A 21,263-nucleotide genomic window follows, 5' to 3' on the forward strand; every position below is an offset into this window, starting at 1 on the left:
CAGACTGGGTTGTGGGCTGCAGGAGAGACAGAGCTGCTTGTTCAAGAGATTCCCAAATAATCCCAGAGTGGCCCTCTTAGCACCCATAGGCCTTTCTTGGTTAATAATAATCCCTAGGTGGAATGCTTTCCCTGCCATCCTATTGGAGTAGAACGTGCTTTTATGCTAGATGTGACTGCTCAATGTATATGAAATGTGTCTCTCTCCGCCCCCCACACCTCATGCTCAGTGTTCCCATCTGTAAAATGAGAGTCAGATCCAGTAGTTTCTAAAGTTCCATATTTGTAAGACTATACCTATTTGACTTCATGAGATTCCCTCCTCATTTCAATATATTACTCTGGATAAGTGCCCTGGCTGGTTTAGCTCAGTGGATTGAGCGTCGGCCTGCGAGCTAAGTGTCGCTGGTTCGATCTTCCAGTCAGGGCACATCAGAGAAGGAAAACTCTGACTCCAAAAAACCTCCGCTGCCTTGCGGCATACCTCTTCAGGGGAAAGGCTAGGGGAGTAAACCCCGACAGAAAATCCGGAGCCGGAGTCCCTAAGGCGGTTTGACGTTGTAGTCAACACCGGCAACTCCTGCGGCGCACCTGAAGCCAAGCTGTATCGACTCCGTCTTTCCCTTGGATCCTTCAGCTGCGAAGAGAGGGGGGGGTCTGCTGCATGGGCAACAGCAGACCCTCCATATTACCCTGCCCAGGCTCTGTAGCTTCAGCGTCATCGCAAGATGTCGATTCAACACGGGAGGAGACAGATACCATGTCACTCCCGAGTCGGACTGCACAGCCATTCTCGGCGGTGCAGATAGACTCTTAAGAAGCTACACCATCGTCTCTCGAGACGGACGGCTGCCGCCGCCGCCGCCGACTCTGGATAAGTGACATTTCTTTATATTTGAAAGCTCTGCATTGAGAAACCAGCATTGTGCCTGTCCCACTCCCTTCCCTTGAAGAAACCCTACAGAAATACTGGAAAATGTTGAGCTCAAATCACTCTCTGACTTCATTTGAGAAAATGGCAACTGGTGGCCCAACGTGAGCAATGCCACTTGGAAGATGATCCATTCTCCAGATTGGTGTGTTTTTCTACCTTCTGATTGACATCTTTATTATATTTTTATTTCTCAAACTTTCTTATCTAGAGGAAAGATTGAGAGGGGGAGTGAGAGAGGGAGAGGGAGGGAGGGAGAGAGACAGAGAGAGAGAAAGAGAGAGATACCCCACTCATTCCCAATGTGAGTCTCATGTTCTCATTTGTAATGTAACTTCATTAACACAGGCTTCTTGGATAATTAGGGGTTTCCCATTGCCTCCTTTTCCTTTATCCATTAATTTTCCTCTGCTGCATTAGCCTGTGTACTTGCTTTATAAAGGAGCTTATAATTTTTTTCTAAAGGAGTTTGTATCTGCGCTACTGTTCTCCTATCAGGTGGCTCCTGATTTGAATGTTGAATTTGTTTACGTATGAGTTAAGAAAATGAGCAGCTCTCTACTTGAAACATGATATTTCCCCTTCCTCATCCCAAGTTTCAAAAAAACATATTGTTGGTGGGGGTTAATTTTGCATTTTCAGAGTAGACAGAATACCTCAGTGGTTCCTTATCTTTGGAGAAAGTCCAGGACTGGGAGCCTGAAGACCAGTTTAAGTCTGGAGGAGTGGAATATGCCAGCAGTAAGATTTCTTTTGTACAAAGAGCTATGAATGACCTATTTAGAGTCAGCCCAACTGTGGGTGACTATTCATGAGGGCCTCTCCCTCAGCAACTGACAGAATCCAGCCAGGTGACATCCCAGGGCACCTTTGCCAAGATGAGCCAGAGCCTGGGGGTAAACGTGACCTACTGCCTGAAGCTGCAGGTCCTGAGAAGACCAAGGTCCAGCTGTGGCCCATGTTGTCTTTCTGTTCCCTTTTGGATGCCCGGAATGGCACACAGACATTGCCAGTAGATGAGGGAGAAGCAGTTAACAGCACAGAAGTAGGCAGGCAGAGGGACCTTCCATCCTTTCTGCATGTCATTCCCTCCTCCATCAGCACCACAGCCTGGGAGGCTTCCTTCATACTCCCCAGAGGCAAGAAGATAGGAATAAGCACATTTCTCCTGGAGGTTCTGCCATTCCTGGAATGTATGACCTTGTCAAGAACAGAAAACCACAGCTTTAATATACAACAGCAAGACCCCAAAGCCTCACAACAACTGCATTATTGGTTCATTCTTTCTTTAAGCTGAAACACTTTCTTTCCTCTTGCAAAATACCCATTTTTTTTGTATAAGGCCATGGGCTGTTGCAGAAGATTTCAGCGACAGAAGTTGCTGGAATCTGATGCGTTGGGGTGGGAGTAGTGGGCTCTCTCTACCTATCTGGGTGCCTCTCTCTGCCTCTCTTTTTCTTTCTCTGTCAGTCTGTGTGTGTCTCTCTGTTTTTGTATTTCTCTGGGTCTCTCTCTGCATGACTGTGAATCTGGGTGTCCCAGTGTGAGTGTCTCCATTTCCCTGCCCAATCCCTCTCTAGATCTAGAGGGACGTGAACACAGAAATTGGAAGACCCTTTGCATATGTCTGTGTAGCTGGATGACTTTCTTCCAATAGTGAGTTGCCATGCCTCTTGGTAAGTATCTCTATTTCTGTTTCCCCCTGCTTCTCCTTTCTCTAACTGTGTCTCTATCTCTCAGGCACGATCTTCAAATGTGAATTTGCTTCTACATTATCCCTGACGCCTCACATTGATAGTGTTTATCATAATTCCTTGATCATTTAACTGGAAGGAAAAGATTCCCCACAGTGGGAAATCTAGGGATATTGTTGATACCATGGAGGATGTCCTGGGGCTGGGGAACTAGACAGGAGGCAGAGGAGAAGGAGCAGCTCTGTAGAGCTGGCACCTCTGCTCACTCTCCTCTTAAATACACCCACGCTAATTAAAGAGGATTCTCAGACAGGTCTGACTGTTTCACAGGACAACCCAAATTTCAGTACTATATGAATGAGAAGTGTGAATATATTTGTGGCCTTAGCTAGATGAGAATAGGTCACATAGGAAAAAAATAATTTCCAATCACAAATCATCCAATTGTGACTTACTTAAAGAAATGCCATATAAATGGGAATCCACTTGCTTTGCACTCACCTCCCATATTAGGAGTGTAGAAGGTTGGTTTGTTAGCTTGGTCCTTTGGTCGGATGACAAGAGTAATCAGAAGAAAGGTTCTGTTGAAGACAGAAGTATAATTTCACTTATTATTAGTCTGTTTCCAATTATCACAATTATCCAAAGCACATGGAGATCTGTAGCCTACAGCAATTTATTTTATCATTTTAATTTCTCCCTCTCCCGGTTTGTATTTAGAACCACTGACAACATAGGAACAGGCTGGTGGGAGAGATCCCCACTCCCTGACCTAGCCTGGCTTCTTCTCTAGAAGGAGCCTCTGGTTTGGGAGGCAGATGGGAGAAGGTAGGTGAGCAGAGAGACGAGGAAGAGATCAACACTAATATGCTTCCTAGCCCCCGAATCGCTCCTTCTCAGCTGGCCTGCTGAAATCCTCAGTGTTATAGCCATCCCCTTGTGATGAGTCTGAATCTAAAATACCTTTTTTTTTTTTTTAAAGGTATATGTTGCCTAAGATAGGTAATGCATTAACTCACTGGTAGAATTATTACCACATGAGCATAGATTAATTCATCACATGGAGTATAAAATGAACACAAACAAGCACATTGATTGTCCTGGGTTTGGGAACCTGAGGTTGATACTCTCCAGGCAGGTATCACAAGAAGAAAGAGTTAAATCTGGACAAATCTGGACTGTAGAGGATTACCACCTAAGGATCAGAACCTGCATAGCAGGAGAGGAGAAAACTGATGCTAAGTCTACTTTTTTTGAGTAGGACTGATAAAACTGACTTGCAATGATGGAAAACTAGTGAGCAGAGTAAAGAAAAGATTGGAAGAAGTTAGGCCAAATTTAGTTAGGACCTAGACCAATGGTTCTTAACCCTGGCAGCACTTAGAATCAGCACTGGGGAGCTTTTTAAAAAAAGTGACTATGCCCTACCTCTAACACTTTTTGGTTAAATTTTTCTTGGGTGGGGCCAGGATGGTGGTATTTTTAAAAAGCTCTCTAAGTGTTTCTAAGGTACAGCCAGCATTAAAAACCACTGACCACTGACTCAGACAATCAAAAACTGAAAATAAAGGTCTGGGTATGATTCTGACATGTCTTTTTTAAAAAAATGACTTTTTTTCCAAAGCACTGAAGAACAATTTCCCTGTGGCTGAATGGATTGATACTGAAAATACATAAGGGAAGGAGCCATGCTACACTGGGAGGGACTGAAAGTGTCATGTCTCTCCTAAGAGTGTGGTGGCAGACCAGAGAGAGGGAGTAGGGAATTCTACATCAGGTGAGCTGGTTTAAAGAAAATATTTATAATGCTAACAGACTTCAGAAAGGCTTAGGTGGGTGGGTCTCAACCTTGACTATATTAGAATCACCCAGAACCCAAACCACACTGCAGACCAGTTCAGTTAGAACCTCCAGGGTGGGACCCAGGCAAGATTATTTAAAGCTTCCTGATTGATTCCAGTGTGAGGCCAAAGTTTAGTATCATTGCTTTAGAACCACTGCTATATTCTTAGAAAAACAGGGTAAGATTGGCAGAGGCATGGGTGGGGGTTGCTAATTTTTTTGTTTGTTTATTTTTCATAAGATAGGGATGTGGAGGGGTCAGATCTCCCAGGTATAAAGCTAAGGACTAGGAATGAAATCAAAGTTTTGGTAAGAGTAAGGTGAAAGGGGATAGAAAAATAAAGGGAAGAAAAAGAAGAGAAGAAGGGGACTAAGGCAAACAAAAGAGAAGGAATAAAATAAAGTAAGGATTATAGGGAGGGGGAAATACTGTTAACCAGAGGTACAGGGTGCCCAGACCCTCGAATGAGCCATCACCCTTTTCCTTGCAAATCCCCTGTAACACCAGCCCATACTGGCCCACGTGGATTCCATCAGGTCCTGGTGTTGGAACTGTAGATATCCTCTTCTCTTGTTTCTGGGTATGTTCCCTGGGCTGACCCTGAGTCCCCTCTTTCACTGCCATGTAAAATTATTTCAGTTTTTCCCTCACTCAAAACACTAATGGATCACACTTTGTATAACTATACTACAAGTGATGATAAGTGAAAGAGCATGTATACCATCCAATCACTGACCAGACCCCTAACTTTCTTTGACAACTTCAGTAACCATGGCGAGCAGCCCCACTTGAAAATTAGGTTAGTAAAGGGCAAAAACTGAGAGCATTCCCCCTGAGGTCAGGAACAAGACAAGGCTGTCTACTCTCTCTACTCCTATTCAACATAGTACTGGAAGTTCTAGCCACAGCAATCAGACAAGAAAGAGAAATAAAAGGCATCCAAATTAGAAAAGAGAAAGTAAAACTGTCATTATTTGCAGATGACATGAGAGTATACATAGAAAATCCTATAGACTCCACAAAAAAAAAAAAAAAAACTTGACCTAATAAGTGAATTTGGCAAAATAGCAGGGTACAAAGTCAATATTCAGAAATTTAAGGCATTTCTTTACATCAACAATAAAATATCAGAAATAGAAGCTAGAAAAAAGAATCTCATTTACCATAGCAACAAGAAAGATAAAGTACCTAGGAATAAACTTAACCAAGGAGGTAAAAGAACTTTTAACACTGAAGAAAGAAATTAAGGAAGATACAAATAAATGGAAGCATATACCATGTTCATGGATGGGAAGAATCAACATCATTAAAAATGGCCATACTACCCAAAGCAATTTATAGATTTAATGCAATCCCTATTAAAATACCAATGACATATCTCTCAGACCTAGAACAAATACTTCACAAATTTATATGGAACCAAAAAGACCCCGAATAGCCACAGCATTCTTGAGGATGAAGAACACAGTAGGAGGAATCACATTACCTGTTATCAAACTATACTACAAGGCCATGGTAATCAAAGCAGTCTGGTACTGGCATAAAAACAGACATATAGATCAATGGAACAGAATAGAGAGCCCAGAAATAAACCCTGGTCTATATGGTCAACTAATATTTGATAAAGGGGGGAAGAAACATAAAATGGAGTGAAAAGAGCTTTTTCAACAAATGGTATTGGGAGAACTGGACAGGAACATGCAAAAAAATGAAACTAGATGACCAACTTACACCACACACCAGAATAAACTCAAGATGGATCAAAGACTTAAATGTAAGCTTTGGCACCATAAAAGTCCTAGAGGAGAACATAGGCAAGAAAATTTCAGATATCCCACGTAGCAACATTTTCAATGATAAATCTCCTAAGTCAATTGAAATAAAAGAAATAATAAACAAATAGGACTACATCAAACTAAAGAAAAACAGCAAAAGAAAACATCAGCAAGATGGAAAGGGATTCAACCATATGTGAAAATATATTTGCCAATGATACCTCAGACAAGGGATTGATCTCCAAAATATATAAAGAGCTTATACAACTCAACACCAAGAAGAAAGACAACCCAATTAAAAAATGGGAAAAGGACCTGAACAAACACTTCTCCAGAGAGGACATACAGAGGGCCCATAGACATATGAAAGAATGCTCAACATCACTAGCCATCAGAGAGATGCAAATAAAATCCACAACGAGATACCACTTTACACCAGTCAGAATGGCCATCATCAACAAATCAACAAACAACATGTGCTGATGAGGATGTGGAGAAAGGGAACTCTGGTGCACTGCTTGGTGGGAATGCAGACTGGTTCAGCCACTATGGAAAACAGTTTGGAATTTCCTCAAAAAACTAAAAATGGAACTGCCTTTGAACCAGAAATTCCATTGCTAGGATTATATCCAAAGAATCCTGAAATACCAATTCAAAACAAACTATGCACCCCTATGTTCATAGCAGCACTATTTACAATAGCCAAGTGCTGGAAACAGCCTAAGTGCCCATCAGTAAATGAGTGAATCAAAAAACTGTGGTACATTTACACAATGAAGTACTATATAGCAGAAAGAAAAAAGGGACTTCTACAAATTGCAACAACATGGATAGAACTAGAGATAATTATGTTTAGCGAAATAAGCCAGGCAACAAAAGAAAAATTCCTTATGCCATCACCTATTACAGGAGACTAATGAAAAACACAAACAAAGCAAAATTGAACCAGAGGTATATAAACAAGGAATAGACTAACAATGATAAGGGGGGAGGGAGGAGGGAGAGAAGGGTTAGAAGGGGAAGGGTCTAGTCAAAGAACATGCTTAAATGACCCATGGACACCTGGGTGGGGACTGACTGTGCGGGGGAAGCAATAGGGAAAAAAGTGGGACAACTGTAATAGAAAAACAAACAAACAAAAAATTTTAGTCGGGGGGAGAAAGAGAAAATATAAAGAATGGAAATGCAATTTTGGTGAATATTAGGAGGACAAGGATTTTCCTTCACACTGTATATTTTTCTACCTACCAGATCCCTCCAGAATTTGGCATTCTGAAGAAGTACGTAATGACATAAGTTTCTTTGCATAAAACCAATAAGACCAGTTGTTAATAGAGATTTTGTTGACCAAGACTTTGACTGGAATGTCATGCCTAAAGGAGATATGCTTGGACTCTGGTTGTTACCAAAAAGCTCTGAGGAACTAGGATTGAATTTTGAAGGTAATAAAAGCCCATGAGAAAAAAACGCCTTGTACCCTGGTTGGTTGTGCAGTCCTTGGCAATCTTTCCAGGGAAGGAATGAAGGTTGCTCTCCTGGAAGATGGCTATAAATAACCTTAAGGCACAATGGAAAACCTGAAGGACTTGGAAAAGACAGATGTTTACAGGCAAGGCTGAATGGCAGGTATGTGGCTCAGCTCCTGTGCCTTGAATGGCTGACTGAAAGTCACCTTAAAGATTTCTAATGTAAGTTCCAGCAAAGCAGACTTAAAGGTCATATGTGATCATTTGCTGCTCCTGTAGTGTTTATGCAAATGAACAGGATAAATTAAAAATGGACTTAATGCAGTCCCTTTAATGACAAGAAGGGTAATCTTAAAAAGAAAAATTGTGATTCAAAGAAAATTACAATGCTCAGTGGCAGACTATAAAATAGTGCAGCTAACTGTCTTGAAAGTTTCTTCATTTAAAATTTGTTTTCATTTGAAAGTTAAACTAGGTCTGTGGCATCATCAAAGATGCTTAATTTACAGGCTAGAAGAATGTCAAATGCCTTGCAACTGGATGTCTTTCTAATAAGACAGTCTTACAGATTTAGAGACTGGTTTGTGGGTTATGTTGCATTAATTAACATGTGTTTTCTGTTTTCAAAAGGCATAAGCCTATGATCTCATTACCTGAGTGACTATCTGTATGTATAGGCCTCACTTTATTCTGTCTGCATCACTGCCTCCTGAGACTCAATGATTTGGCTGAACTAAGTGGCTGGGTTGGTGAAGTATGGGTGATCTGTGGGCTTCACTTTAAAAAATTGGTTTCTCTTTTCTATCCTAATGGGTTGGACAGAAAGGGCCCAGAAGTCTGAGAGGAGGAAAACCTAAAATATTTCCCCTAGCCCAAACTAAGTATAGTGGGCAAAAGGGTTTTAGACAGGTGAGAATGTGCCTGGCACACCTTCCTCCAAAGAAGCCCTTTTTTTTCCCTAATGTGGAACATTGAAAAATTAATCCCTGCCTTTTGTCGTCTATTAGGTATGGATTGAATGATGTCTTTTAACCCTTTTGCCAAATCTGTTGCCCCAAGAATACAACAAGGATGCCAGCCTGTTAAACCAAGCATGCTATTGTGCAGGGACAGCCAACTGACCCGGAGTCTGCAAGATCCTTCCCCATGTGGGAAAGCCACCCTCCCCTCCACACCCCCACTCTTATTAGGAATTTCTGGACCCAAGGGTAGGTAGGACGATGACCATGCCCAGCTTGAAGCAGCTAGAGGAGCACAAGACCTTTGCCCAATGTCCTTTATAAGATTATAAAGGGTTTTAAGTCTGAGAGAGGGGGATTGTTATTTTTTATTGTTATAAGAAATTAATTAATTATTTTTAGAAAAAGAATAATATGGGAAAGGGTGAAGCTGGAGAGCTTGTATGCATGACCCATGGACATGAACTAGGAGGGGTGAGATTGCTGGGGAAGGGGGGGTACTGGGCGGAGAAGAGCAAAGGAAAACAAAATTGAAACTATTGTAACAATATAACAATATAATCAATAAAATATACTTAAAATTTTTTTTAAATTAAAAATTAAAAAATAAATTCTTTAATAGTAATAGAAAACCAGAGTCTTCCTGAGGTTTAAACAGAAATAGGGAAGCAATTTAATAAAAAAGAAAATCAGGTTATTAGATAGTTCTTTGTGTAGGATCAAAATTTGTTTCCATGGAATTTTCAGTTTGCATGTGGTTCAATCAATTGGAGTCATAAAGAGCGAATGGGCTGTTGTGGAGATCTGAGATGTTTTATCTTCTCTCATTTGCCTGTTTCATCCCTCACTCTCCTGCTGCCTGGTTTGAGGTTCACCCCCCCACCCCCAGGCCTTGCCACCTTGTCACTTTCCTTTGAATGCAATTAAATCAACTTTCATCTCTTTGGATGTGCTCCCAGAACTCCAGAAAGAATCTGAACAGCTCAGAGAGGCACTCCTTTGGCATCTGTGAAAACTCCATGCTGCAAAGTGTTAAGGGTTAGTTTTAACAACATTTCATAGGCCAGAAACTCCAGCATCGTTATCTTGTCAAACTTTTAGATACAAAAATGAATATGAAAGCTTTACCTCCGATATTCTAGAGTTCCATTTTGCAGAGGTTATTCGATCCTTTAAGGCTTCTCTTATCTAAATAGTTAACAACAACCAAAAAAAAAAAAAAAAATGGATTAAAAGATTATGAGAAAGCAATATGTGTTTTGGGCTGCCTAATACTGTGGCAGGGTAGTATGTCACCAGCCAGGTCCTTTGGGTGGGACATGGAGAGATCAGTAACTTGGTGAAAGTATCTGGGAAAAGGTGGGGAGATGGGGAGAGAAAAGCAAAGTGGAGCTAGTGCAGGAGATTTATAATCAGGGCCTTGAACATGAATCTAATGGCTAAGAAATACAGTTTGCCACCAGTTTGAAGGTTTCTTTACACAGCTTTGAGAGCATATTTTGTGAGTACTTGAATAGTTGAATATTCCCACAGTTTGTCAACTCTTTTTCTAGAAGTTCTAACCATGGTTTAAAAAAAGAAAGAAAGAATCCTACACAATATAGCAAAGGCCTTTAGAACCAAGAAAGCAGAATACTAAATAGCAATTATATTTTGTTTTATAACTTTAAAGTTCTTTTTACTTCTGTCATCTCATTTTATCAAAAAAAAAAAAAAAAATAGCCCTTTAAGATAGGTACGACCGAGGAAATTAAGATTCTGTGATTATGTAGCATACAAAGTTAGTCAACCACCAAGAGAAAAAGCCAGGGGTTGGGTCCCCCGACTTCAGACCATCCTGTCATTTTCTCAAAATCTCTCCTACTGTATATAGGCACTGTCTTGTCTTTTGCTCTATAAAATGTTATTCACCTTCCAAGGCCTTGCAGAAGTTTTGTCTTCACAGTTAATGCATGCCAAAATTCCCTAGCTCAGAGTGACTTCACCCTTCCCTGAAAATGCAGTGTTCTTTGTCACCCACAGGCTCCAATGATGTAGGAGCTCTCCCTGGTGTGGGGTTCCTGCACTCAAAGTCAATTGCAATATGTAAAGACATACTGGAGACTTTATTTAAATTACTTTCCTCTTATCTTTCTTTTAAATTCTGTGTTTCATAATGTGCATAATACATACTTTGTAAATTAATAATAAACACATCTCAGGATAGGTGATCCTAAAAGCTTAAAGACTACTGGCATATTCAGTAGCCCTTATCCATGATTTTGCTTTCCATAGTTTCAGTGACCCACAGTCAACCATGATCCAAAAATTTTAAACGGAAAATTCCAGAAATAAACAATTTATAAGTTTGAAGTTGTGTGCTGTTCTGAATAGTGTAATGAAATCTCCTGCCATTCTGCTTCAACCGCATAGGATAAATCATCCCTTTGTCCGGAGTATCCATGCTGTATACACTACCCTCCCATTGGTCACTTAATAATCATATCAGTTATCAGATTGACTGTCATAGTATTGTAGTACTTGTGTTCACTTAACCCTTATTTTACTTAATAATGGCCCCAAGGCACAAGAGCAGTGATGCTGGTGATTTGGACATGCCGGAGAGAAGCTGTAAAGTGCTTCCTTTAAGTGAAAAGGTGAGTACAGCACAGTACGGTATTTTGAGAGAGAAACCTCACTGGCATAACTTTTATTACAGTATATTGTTATAATTGGTTTACTTTATTATTAGTTTTCATTTCTCATTGTGATTAATTTATAAATTAAACTTTATTATAAATATGTATGTGTAGGAAAAAACCCCAGAGTATGAATAGGGTTTGGTATTATCCACAGTTTTAGGCATCCACTGAGGATCTTAGGAAGTATTCCCATGGATAAGGAGGAACCACTTTACAACTTTTTGTCAATTAATCATAACACCTTTCAGTATTTACTTTTTACATTATAATTTTAAAGGTAAGAGGTTTTAATCCGTACCTTAGAGTTTTTGCACATCTCACAACACCTAACACTCATACACTAATAAATAATAATAATGCTGCTGATGCTTTGGCTACAAATACTAATTGTGGTATTAGATTAATTAAAAATATAATAATATGGTGTACAACTACATAATAATGTAATGCTTTATATATGTTTTCACATGCAAAATTGCTTTTGTGTTTTACCATAACCTAGCAAAAAAAGGAAGGGAACAAACATTATTATCTCTGAATTCTCTTTGAGGAATATGAGGTTCATGCGATTTAAGGGATTTCTCAATGACACACAGCTAGTACAGAAAAATATCAAGGCTAAAAGACTAATACTCTAAGTTTCATCTCTGAATAATTTTTATCAGGTGATGGTATCCTCATAAGAAAATGAAAGGACCATTGTGAATATCTTTTGTTTTTTGTAAAAACCTTGCATATTAACTTGGTAGTAGAATAACACTTATTTTAAATTAATTAACTAATTAATTAAAAAATAAGTAATACTGCAGTGAAGGTGTTTGCATCTATATCTGAGAGAGTTATTTGCTTTTCTCATTTCCAAAGACAGTATAGTACAATGCAAAGAGCGTGATTTTTGAAGGCTAAGTAAACATTTGGTGTTTTTTCATTTGCTTAGGTTTCATTTGTTTTTACAACACACTACCTATATTCACTCTCTGTATTAGAAAAATTGCTTTCCTTGAGTCCATTGCACTTCAAGCTAGAAGCCAGGAACTCACCTTCCCAGCCTCCCTTGCAGCTAAGATGCAACCATGTGACCAGAGCTCAGCCAATCAGACATGACAACACAAGAAGCAGCTACCAGTGGGCCCCACCAGGCAGGTTGGAGGTGATCCCTGAGGCAGTTGTAGCAGCAACACTAGCTTAGCATCCACTCTTTGACATTGGCTTGGTGGGCTGTGCTTTCATGCCCAGCAAAGTAGGGAAGGTGTAGCATGTGGAGCAGTTCTGTGCTGTGAACGGAGGACCATTCATAGGTATAGCCTCCATGCCTGCAAGCAAAAGTGACATCTTCCTAAAGATGATACTGTGAGCTATAATAAATTTCTTTTCTGCTTCAACTGGTTAGAGTAGGTTTCTGTAGAGATTGTGTGCAAGTTACTTAATCACTCTGAATCCATTTCCTCATCCATAAAATTGAAAATAGAAATACCTAAGACTGTTTTAAGAATTAAAGCTAATGTACATAAAATGCCTAGCCCCTTAAGAGCTTGAAATATGGCTAATATTACTTCCATTACAAAGAACAGTGATGTCCTGTTCAAGTGTTTGCACAAATAATTGAGGTAAATAAGCATTTCAGGGCCAAGTATTATTAATGCAGGAAAAATAAAAACAAGAAGAATTTATAGTACCTTTGGATCCAGGATTGTTCCAAACACCAAGATGAAGAAGCCCTGAGAAAGACAGAAGAAGGAAGAAGAGCCATTTTCAAAATAATATTGATAATAATAAATAACAAGAAATACCAGCATTCATTATCAGCTCCTGTTCAGAAACTGATAAAAGTAATAAAAAGAAAACTGAAATGAAGACCATTTGATTCAGTCACTCTCTCCTTTTAAGATCGCAACACCCAGATTCATCCATTCAACAAATATTAATAGAGCACCTTCCATGTGCCAACCACTGTTCCAGACATTTGGGGTACCCCTGATTCATGCCAGTATATTATAAGATTTTTTTTTTAAATTTGGACAAAACAAAAGTGTTTTGCATCCATCAGGAGTCATGCATCTCACCAGAAAATAATGGTCCAAGCAACAGTCACAATGGGTGGTAGCATTAAAATCTCTGAATAATTATTAATAAAATAAACTTTCACATAAAAAAGAAAAAATTATCCATGTTCAGTTTTATTAAATACCTTCAACTTCGTTCCCCCATTCATGACCAAAAACAGGTATAAAATTCCAAAGAAAAATCAAGTACATGAATCAACAGAAAAACTAAGACCCGAAACAAATTCAATTTCTAAGTACGTAATTGGTGTTTAGAAATAAGTGCTCCAAATATGATAAAGAAGTAATTAATTAGCTCTAATATCTCTTATCATCCATAATAAAGATAGACAGCATTAAAGTCAAAAGGCAGCTGTTCTTCTACCACTAAATCCATTTGAATTTTCAATCTTTTTTTTTCATATGTATTGGCACAAAACCACCCCAGAAAAGGAAAATGTATTCATCCTATTTTGCAGACAAGGAAAAGGAAGCTCAGAGACTCAACTTTCAAAATGTGATAGACAGCAACATTGATTAGACAAAATTTCGTTTAAAAGTGTGGTTACTCCGATCTTTGCTCACCAGAAAACAGAAGTGAGATAATGACTTTTGATTTAGGCATCCTTGTTAAGTTGCTCTGATTTCATAATTAAATGTGAGCCTTTACCCAGGCAGAGGCCTATAAAGGTACATGGCTTTTGTACAAAATAATAAAGATGTTATAGCCATGTGGTCATTGGCAGGACCAATATCAAACCCACTGCTGCCGTGACTTGCAAAAGCTCAGCTGAGAGGTGGGGGGGTTCACAGGGACTAGTGAGTACCTGGATGGCCCAGCAGCTCATATCAGTGTGCATTAAAAACAAAACAAAAACAAACATACTAAAATGCATCTCTCCATTCAGTCAGTCAAGCACGTACTCCAAACTTAGAGTGCTTCTGTCAGATTGCTTTTCTGTGTGACATTCTTAGCCTACAAGATGACTACTAAACCCTGTCATTGGTCTACTAACAAAATGCCGTTGGTGGCATGATCCATGAGGTTACAACGTTATTTCTATCCAGATGCTTGGGACAAATACCTCCCTGTCTGATTTTGGCACTACGAATACATTTTAAATCAGAATCTCCATGAACTTTGTCCAAGAATTAAATTTTTAAAAGATCTGAGAGCCACAATTCTAGCTTGTTTCCTCCACAAATATACGTTCCTTTGGCTAAAGGACTAAGAAGAATTTATCTCCTTGAAAGATTTTCAGTTTCTTGAGGTTAGACTAATTAGATTTATATCTTCAACATTTTAGCATAATGCCTGACACAAAATAAGTACTCAGTAAATATGATGTCTCTGTGTATCTGTGTGTGTCTACGCCTATGTGTGTGTTTAATTTCTTTATTATGCAACCTGCATCTGCATAGCTGTAAATATGTAACAGGAAAATATCCCACTACAATCATTTTACATCGATTCATGCCACCTTGGGAAAAGTTACACAAAATATCATTCCGAAAATTTGGATATAATATTAGTCATAAAGTTTAATTTCTGATTGAGAATTCAGTGGTAGCAACTTCTTTGCAATTCTTTTACTAGGAAAAGCACAATTTGAGCAGATAAATCCCAAAATGTTCTCCCAGGTTTAAAAACATGTACTTTACTGCTATAGGTTGAATGTTCCCCACCCTCAAATACATATGTTAAATCCTAACACCCAATGAGAAGGTATTAGGAGGCACACCTTTGAGAGGTAAATAGGTCATGAGGGTGAAGCCCTCATGAAGGATATCAGTGCCCTTATAAAAGAGGCCCCAGAGAGCTCCCTTCCCCCTTCCACCATGTGAGATTGTAGGAAGACAGCTGTCCATATGAAAATCAGGAAGCAGACTCTCACAAGACACTGAATCTGCTCATGCCTTGATCTTGGGCTTCTCAGCCTCCAGAACTTTGAGGAAAAATAAAAAAATTTTTTTTTTTTTTCACTGTGTGGTTGCCTCTCACTCACGCCCCCAACTGGGGACCTGATGTGCAACCTAGTCATGTGCCCTGACTGGGAATCGAACCAGCGACACTTGGCTCACAGTCCGACGCTCAATTCACTGAGCCACAGCGCCAGGATGAGAAAAAAATTTTTGTTGTTCATAAGCCACCCATTGTTGTAAGGGTCCCCAAATCTTACCAGCACACAATTACTCTCAGTAAATACAAGAGAATATACTTACTAGAAGTTACGGATTGACAAAGTAGCATTCAAGGCAGTAACTTACTGTACAGGGTGGGGCGAAAGTAAGTTTAAAGTTGTTTGTATGAAAAATAATATAATAATTAATAAATAATAATACAAAAATAAATTCTGTGTTTTGAATACTCACAACTGTAAATTTACTGTTACCCCACCCTGTATAATAATCTTTCCCTAGTAAAAGGGCTGGTTGAGCTTTAAAACCAGCGGAGGTACTCCCATGGGCCTAGGACCAGGAAATCTTTCAAAGAGCCTTTCTCCTACACCTTCTGGATCTCTTAGTATACTTAGGAGTCTTTTTTCTCAGTCTGCTCATCAGCTTCAGTTTCCTCTCATCTCGGTTCACCCTAAGACTCTGCCTACCCTGCTCCTTTCTTCCCACTCAGTTGTTTCTGTCTCCTTCCTCACTAGATCTATGGCTCTCCTCTCTCTCCTCCCAAGGATACCTTGATCCACTGATACACTGGTAATGAACTCTGCTAATTTGTAGCACTTGCTGATCTCCACAATTAAATACTCCCACCATGGTTGATTTAAATATAGCAACATGAAATCACTGACCATACAGTTAGGAAGAGAGGGGCATAACATTATACAGTGTTTCCATCATACAGATACAGCAGATTCAAATAACCCAAGAATATAGTATACTGTGGACAAACAATTAGGAAGTGATGAGTTTTGAGTATATTTTTCTTTGTTTTTAATTTGATTTATTTCATTATAAGTCTACATAATTTAGTGTTGTTTGTGTTTACAACTAGTTCACAAAGTTCTTGAAAATATAGCAGTCAGCTCTCCTGAGCCAGTGCAAGCCAGCTTCAGCACACCACTGCCTAATGCCTGCCCCAGTGTCTGGCCTTCACCCAAACCCTGCTCTTGGCTTCTCACTCTCCCATCAGTACTGGTACTTAGATGAGCCTCACCCTCTTTGTCAGGGGTCAAGGCAGAAACTGAGTTTAAATTGCAAGTTAGTCCTGTTATGACAGGCAAAAGAGCTCATGATACCGAAGACAAGTGGTTACAGCCTAGTCCAAAACAAAAACCACAATTAAGATGGCCCCAAGGGAGGAAGGAAAGGAAAACACTGAGGAGCAAGACATAAACTAATTAAGTTCATGACAAATATCCAGGGGATATGCTGAACATAAATTTAGGCACACTAGGTTTTTATCCCTGTCCTATCAGTGACTAGATGCATAAACATAGGTAAGGGAATTGATAATTACAAAGATCTATACAAAAAAATGTAGGGTATTGGGTTGGCCAAAAAGTTTGTTTGGATTTTCTGTAAGATGGCTCTAGTAGCACTTGTGAGACAGCTGTGATATCAGTGTGCATTAAAAACAAACAAAAAATCAAAATTGGTGAATTTTTGTGTAGCCATTTTAATATTGAAGATGAAAGAAAATACACATTTTCTGCATGTTATGCTTTATTATTTCAAGAAAGGTAAAAATGCAACTGAAATGCAAAAAAAATAAATAAATAAAAGATTTGTACAGTGTATGGAGAAGGTGCTGTGACTGATCAAATGTGTCAAAAGTGGTTTGTGAAGTTTTGTGCTGGAAATTTCTCAGTGGATGATGCTCCATGTCTGGGTAGACCAGTTGCAGTTGATGGTGATCAAATTGAGACATTAATTGAGAACAATCAATGTTCTGCCATGCAGGAGATAGCAGACATGCTCAGATATCCAAATCAATAAAGTTATTGATGAAAATAAAAATTGTATCTTTTATTTTATGGAAAAAAACATACAGACTTTTTGGCCAACTAGAAACAATTAATATATTCTATAGAAATGCAGAAAAACAACAACAGAGAGTCAAAAAATTAGAACCCCTATTATTTTTTAACATTGTTCTCTAAGACATCAAAATGTTTATTGTAAATAAATCATTTATACTTAAATTTTGAAAGAGAAAAATGAGAAAATATTTGACTTAAAATGTCTATTACTCATTAGGTAAAATATTTATTTGAAAATAAGTATGCATTCAGAAAAAAAATATTTTAGAGGCTTTTAGAAAATTAAAAGCTTTCTTTTCAATTAGTTGTTATTTACATATTTAAACTTCAATATAATAAACTTTGACTCATTGGTAAACTGTGGCCAAGAAAAATGAAAAATAGAAAATTTCAATTGAGAAAGGAATTGTTGAATATTGAATACTATGTATCCATTCAAGAGACATATATATCCATAGTAACCTGGTAAAATGCTAGGATGTATTTTTAAGTGAAAGAGTAACCCCTATATTATCTGAAAGTGTATTTGTTTAGCACAGAAAATCAAGCAATGATATACATAAAACTATAAACATTTTTTAATTCACAGAGGTGAGATAAGACAGGAGAGGAGAGGGGAAACTATCTTTAATTCCACTGGGTATGACTTGCTTTATTGAAATAAGATGGTTTCCAGTGGTAACTAAAAATTCTAAATAGAATAAAATATAAATTTATATATGTAAATACATCAAGTTACTTACCCAGATTTTGGAGCAAGTGGTACTGTTTAATTTCTAAACCAGTTAAAACTTGGCCTAGTTTTAGGCTACTTGTGATCTGTAGGTCATTTTAATACTTGCTGTTTTCCCATTCATTATTTTATCCCATTTTCCAAACACTCCTGGAAAGTGGGCAGATTATACCCATTTTATAAATGAGAAAAATGTGGCTTAGAAAAGTTAAGCAAATATCCCAGGAGAGTGTTACACATTAGTAAATGATGGACTCAAGATTTGAATACAGGCCTTTCTGGAAGAAAAGCTTATTTCCTGACCCAATAGGCAATTCAGTATCCATTGTCTTTTATAAATAAATAGTATGGCACAACTTTCTGATCACAAAACTTCTTTCTGAATTTTCTCACTTTGAACTTGGTCAGAAGCACCTGGACTTACCTGGAATGCATTGAGCAAGGAGAAGAGAATGTGGAAGACCAGGGAGCTATCATCAATGACTGTGGCTATTCCAAATCCCCAGGTCAGGCCCAGCAGTGGTGTGAGGATGGCAATATTCTTACTGATTCTCACGATGGCTCTCACCTCCTGGAACATGGAACTGCCAATGGCAGGTCGCTGTGTTTTGACAATCACCAGTGTCACTGTGATCAGGTTTACTACCACAATGACCAGAGCTGGGACCACGAAAGCCAGGAGGGCCTTGGTCATGTCCCAGTTGAGCCAACAGGCCTCAGGTCGTAGGTAGCCTTTGCGCGGCTCAGTGGCAGCAACTGTGATAACAGCAATGACCAAAGGACATCCATAGCCCACTGAAAAGAGAGATGCCACCAAAACTGACTTTGGCAGTGTATGGAAAACAATCAGGATTCCATAGAGGATGAGAAGTGCCTTAGCAAGCATCCAGAAAAACACAGAAAGGTAAAAGAAATGAACAAAAAATGTTGCTGCCACACATCCATTGTGGTGTGTTGATGGACCACTAAGAAAGGAAGCCACAATGAACCACACATCAGCCATCAGCAAGGTGGCCGCAATGTTAGCAATACACAGGTGGCGTAAATATGAGATCTCTGTCTTCGTCACTCGGCTCCAGACCAAGGCCTCAATGGACAAGCAAAGGATCAAGCTGCAGATTGAAATGCCCAGGCCTATGTATGTGACGTAAATCAGGATGGGACTCTTCAAGGTGTGTGGAGACATGAGAATGGAGAATGAGGTAAACAACTTGCTTGGTCTACATTTGCAAACAGCTTGCTGGGAGTTTTCATGAATCTTCTGACAGGCATGCTGGTCCCATCTGTTCTCTAATGAGTGCCAGCCAACACACTGTGTCCCCCTCCCTTCAGAATTCATGATCTTTTCAAAAACCAGTGAGATTCTTTTAAGTTCCTTGGGCAAAATGACAGATAGGACAAGCCCATTCACAGTGTCCTTTTCCAAAAGACTGGCTTCTAAGATGGCTCCAAGAGTTGAAAATGCAATGCTGACAACCTGAGAAGGGGAACGCACCTTCTGAACTTCATTTTCACTGAACAACACCCTTCCAGTGACCTTGTTGTGGGTGTCATTAACTCTCATTGAGAAAGTTAAATTCCTTCCCTTGTCATCTCCAGATATCATGGTGTACATAGTATGAATGAAGACATCTGATATGTCAATGGGATGTTTATTTCTAAGTAGCTTTCTTGCAAAAGTATTGACCGAGTGTAGCAGCATACAGCTGCTATTTTTTTCAGGGATGAAGGTCCAATTGGAGATGCATTTGCTGTCAAGAACGTGGTTGGCCATGATGCTGTAGCTCTGTCAATGAAGAACCAACATTAGTATCGAGCCATTGTCTGAATCTGCCAGGATGTTCAAGCTTCCCATTTATAAAATGTGGTCCTTCAACCAGAAATATAGGCACCACCTGGGAACCTCTTAAGGATGTGGAATCTTGGGCCCCACTCAAGACCTAATGAATTAGAATGAGCATCTTAATGAGATCCCCAGATGACTCACGTGCTGTTCAAATTTGAGTTGGAGGACAGAGCTACAAGGGAACTGCCCTCCTCCCATTTATGCAATGCCTTCCTGTGAGACCGGCAAGGGGGAAGCCCTCACCATGCTCATTCTATCACCAGTTATACTTCATACCTGGGTGACACTAGCAATTTGCTTACCCTGGTCAGAGCACGCACTATGTAATTAACATCTATTAAATACCATTGTACAAGAACATGCCAAATTAGAAACTGACCTGAGAAGCTCCTTTTCACTATCCTCTACTTTGGAGATCAAAAACAAAGGAAATGGGTCTATTTCCATTTCACATCTCTGCAGCAGACATCTATAGCTGTCTTCTTGGCATCCAGTTATTTTCCATTTTCGCAACCTGTTCTGACTTACAAATGAAGTCTTTCTCTCTGTTGGACCTAGAATGGTTCTTAGAGGTTTGCAGTAGCCAAAATATACATTGGAAAAGCTTGCCTCGGTGTTCAATCCAGCACCTAGTAAGTGCTCTCTTTAAATGTTTGTTGATTGTATGTGTTAACTTTTTCCATTGATTTATTCATTTTTCTCAATGAAGATTTACTTTCAGCACTTACAAGGTATCTGAGATACTGAAGTAAAAGACATGGTCTCCTTGGACCCCGAAAAGTTCCAGCTAACATGTATTCCTTTCCCACTCACCCCCCCCGCCCCCCGCCAGATGCTCTCCCAAATATTTAAGGCCACTCACCTGCATCTTTGTTTCATCCACATCTGTCGATAACTCTGCTGTTGATATGTTGTATAGGAGCTGCACAATGACAGCAATGTTTCCTGGTATCTGAGGAGAACGCTGAATGTTTGTAATGGCACAGGACAAATCCTTAGGACACCTCTGCATCAACATATCTACAATGGTCTCAGACTTGGCATATTCATTTATTTTCATACTTGTTCCAGCTGTTGGAACTGTATTTAAATCCTCCTAGGAAATGGCAAAAACAAAGAAGTTTTTGTTTTTTTTTATCATGTTACTACTTTTGTTTTAAATGTAAAAGTACCTTTACTAACATATAGGACAGCCTTATTACACAATTGTATATTGCATAATGCTTTTCTATTTTGCATTGTCAAAGTCACAGCTGCTGTGGAACAACCTGCCCAGTGCCAAGATGTATGAACAAAAAA

General features: G+C 39.2%; 1 protein-coding gene across 2 annotated transcripts in view; it reads right to left on the bottom strand.

Annotated features, from left to right (window-relative positions):
- Positions 1-2,038: 2,038 nt before the first annotated feature.
- The window catches only part of LOC150007125 (putative adhesion G protein-coupled receptor F2P), a 40,623-nt gene continuing 21,398 nt past the window's right edge, over positions 2,039-21,263 (bottom strand). Inside the window, exons 5-10 of one of the 2 annotated variants that reach the window (XM_090282564.1) lie at positions 20,827-21,060; positions 18,543-19,904; positions 13,025-13,066; positions 9,796-9,855; positions 3,126-3,205; positions 2,039-2,116 (exon numbers count right to left, since the gene is read on the bottom strand). In XM_090282564.1, coding sequence (XP_090138690.1) covers positions 3,158-3,205; positions 9,796-9,855; positions 13,025-13,066; positions 18,543-19,904; positions 20,827-21,060 — 1,746 coding nt within the window. In that variant the 3' untranslated portion in view covers positions 2,039-2,116; positions 3,126-3,157. Of the gene's footprint in view, positions 2,131-3,125; positions 3,206-9,795; positions 9,856-13,024; positions 13,067-18,542; positions 19,905-20,826; positions 21,061-21,263 lie in introns of both variants that reach the window. The other variant, XM_090282563.1, reaches the window with a different exon arrangement.

This window comes from Furipterus horrens, unplaced genomic scaffold (assembly GCF_987537825.1).
Source record: "Furipterus horrens unplaced genomic scaffold, mFurHor1.1.pri manual_scaffold_6, whole genome shotgun sequence".
Lineage (NCBI taxonomy): Eukaryota > Metazoa > Chordata > Mammalia > Chiroptera > Furipteridae > Furipterus > Furipterus horrens.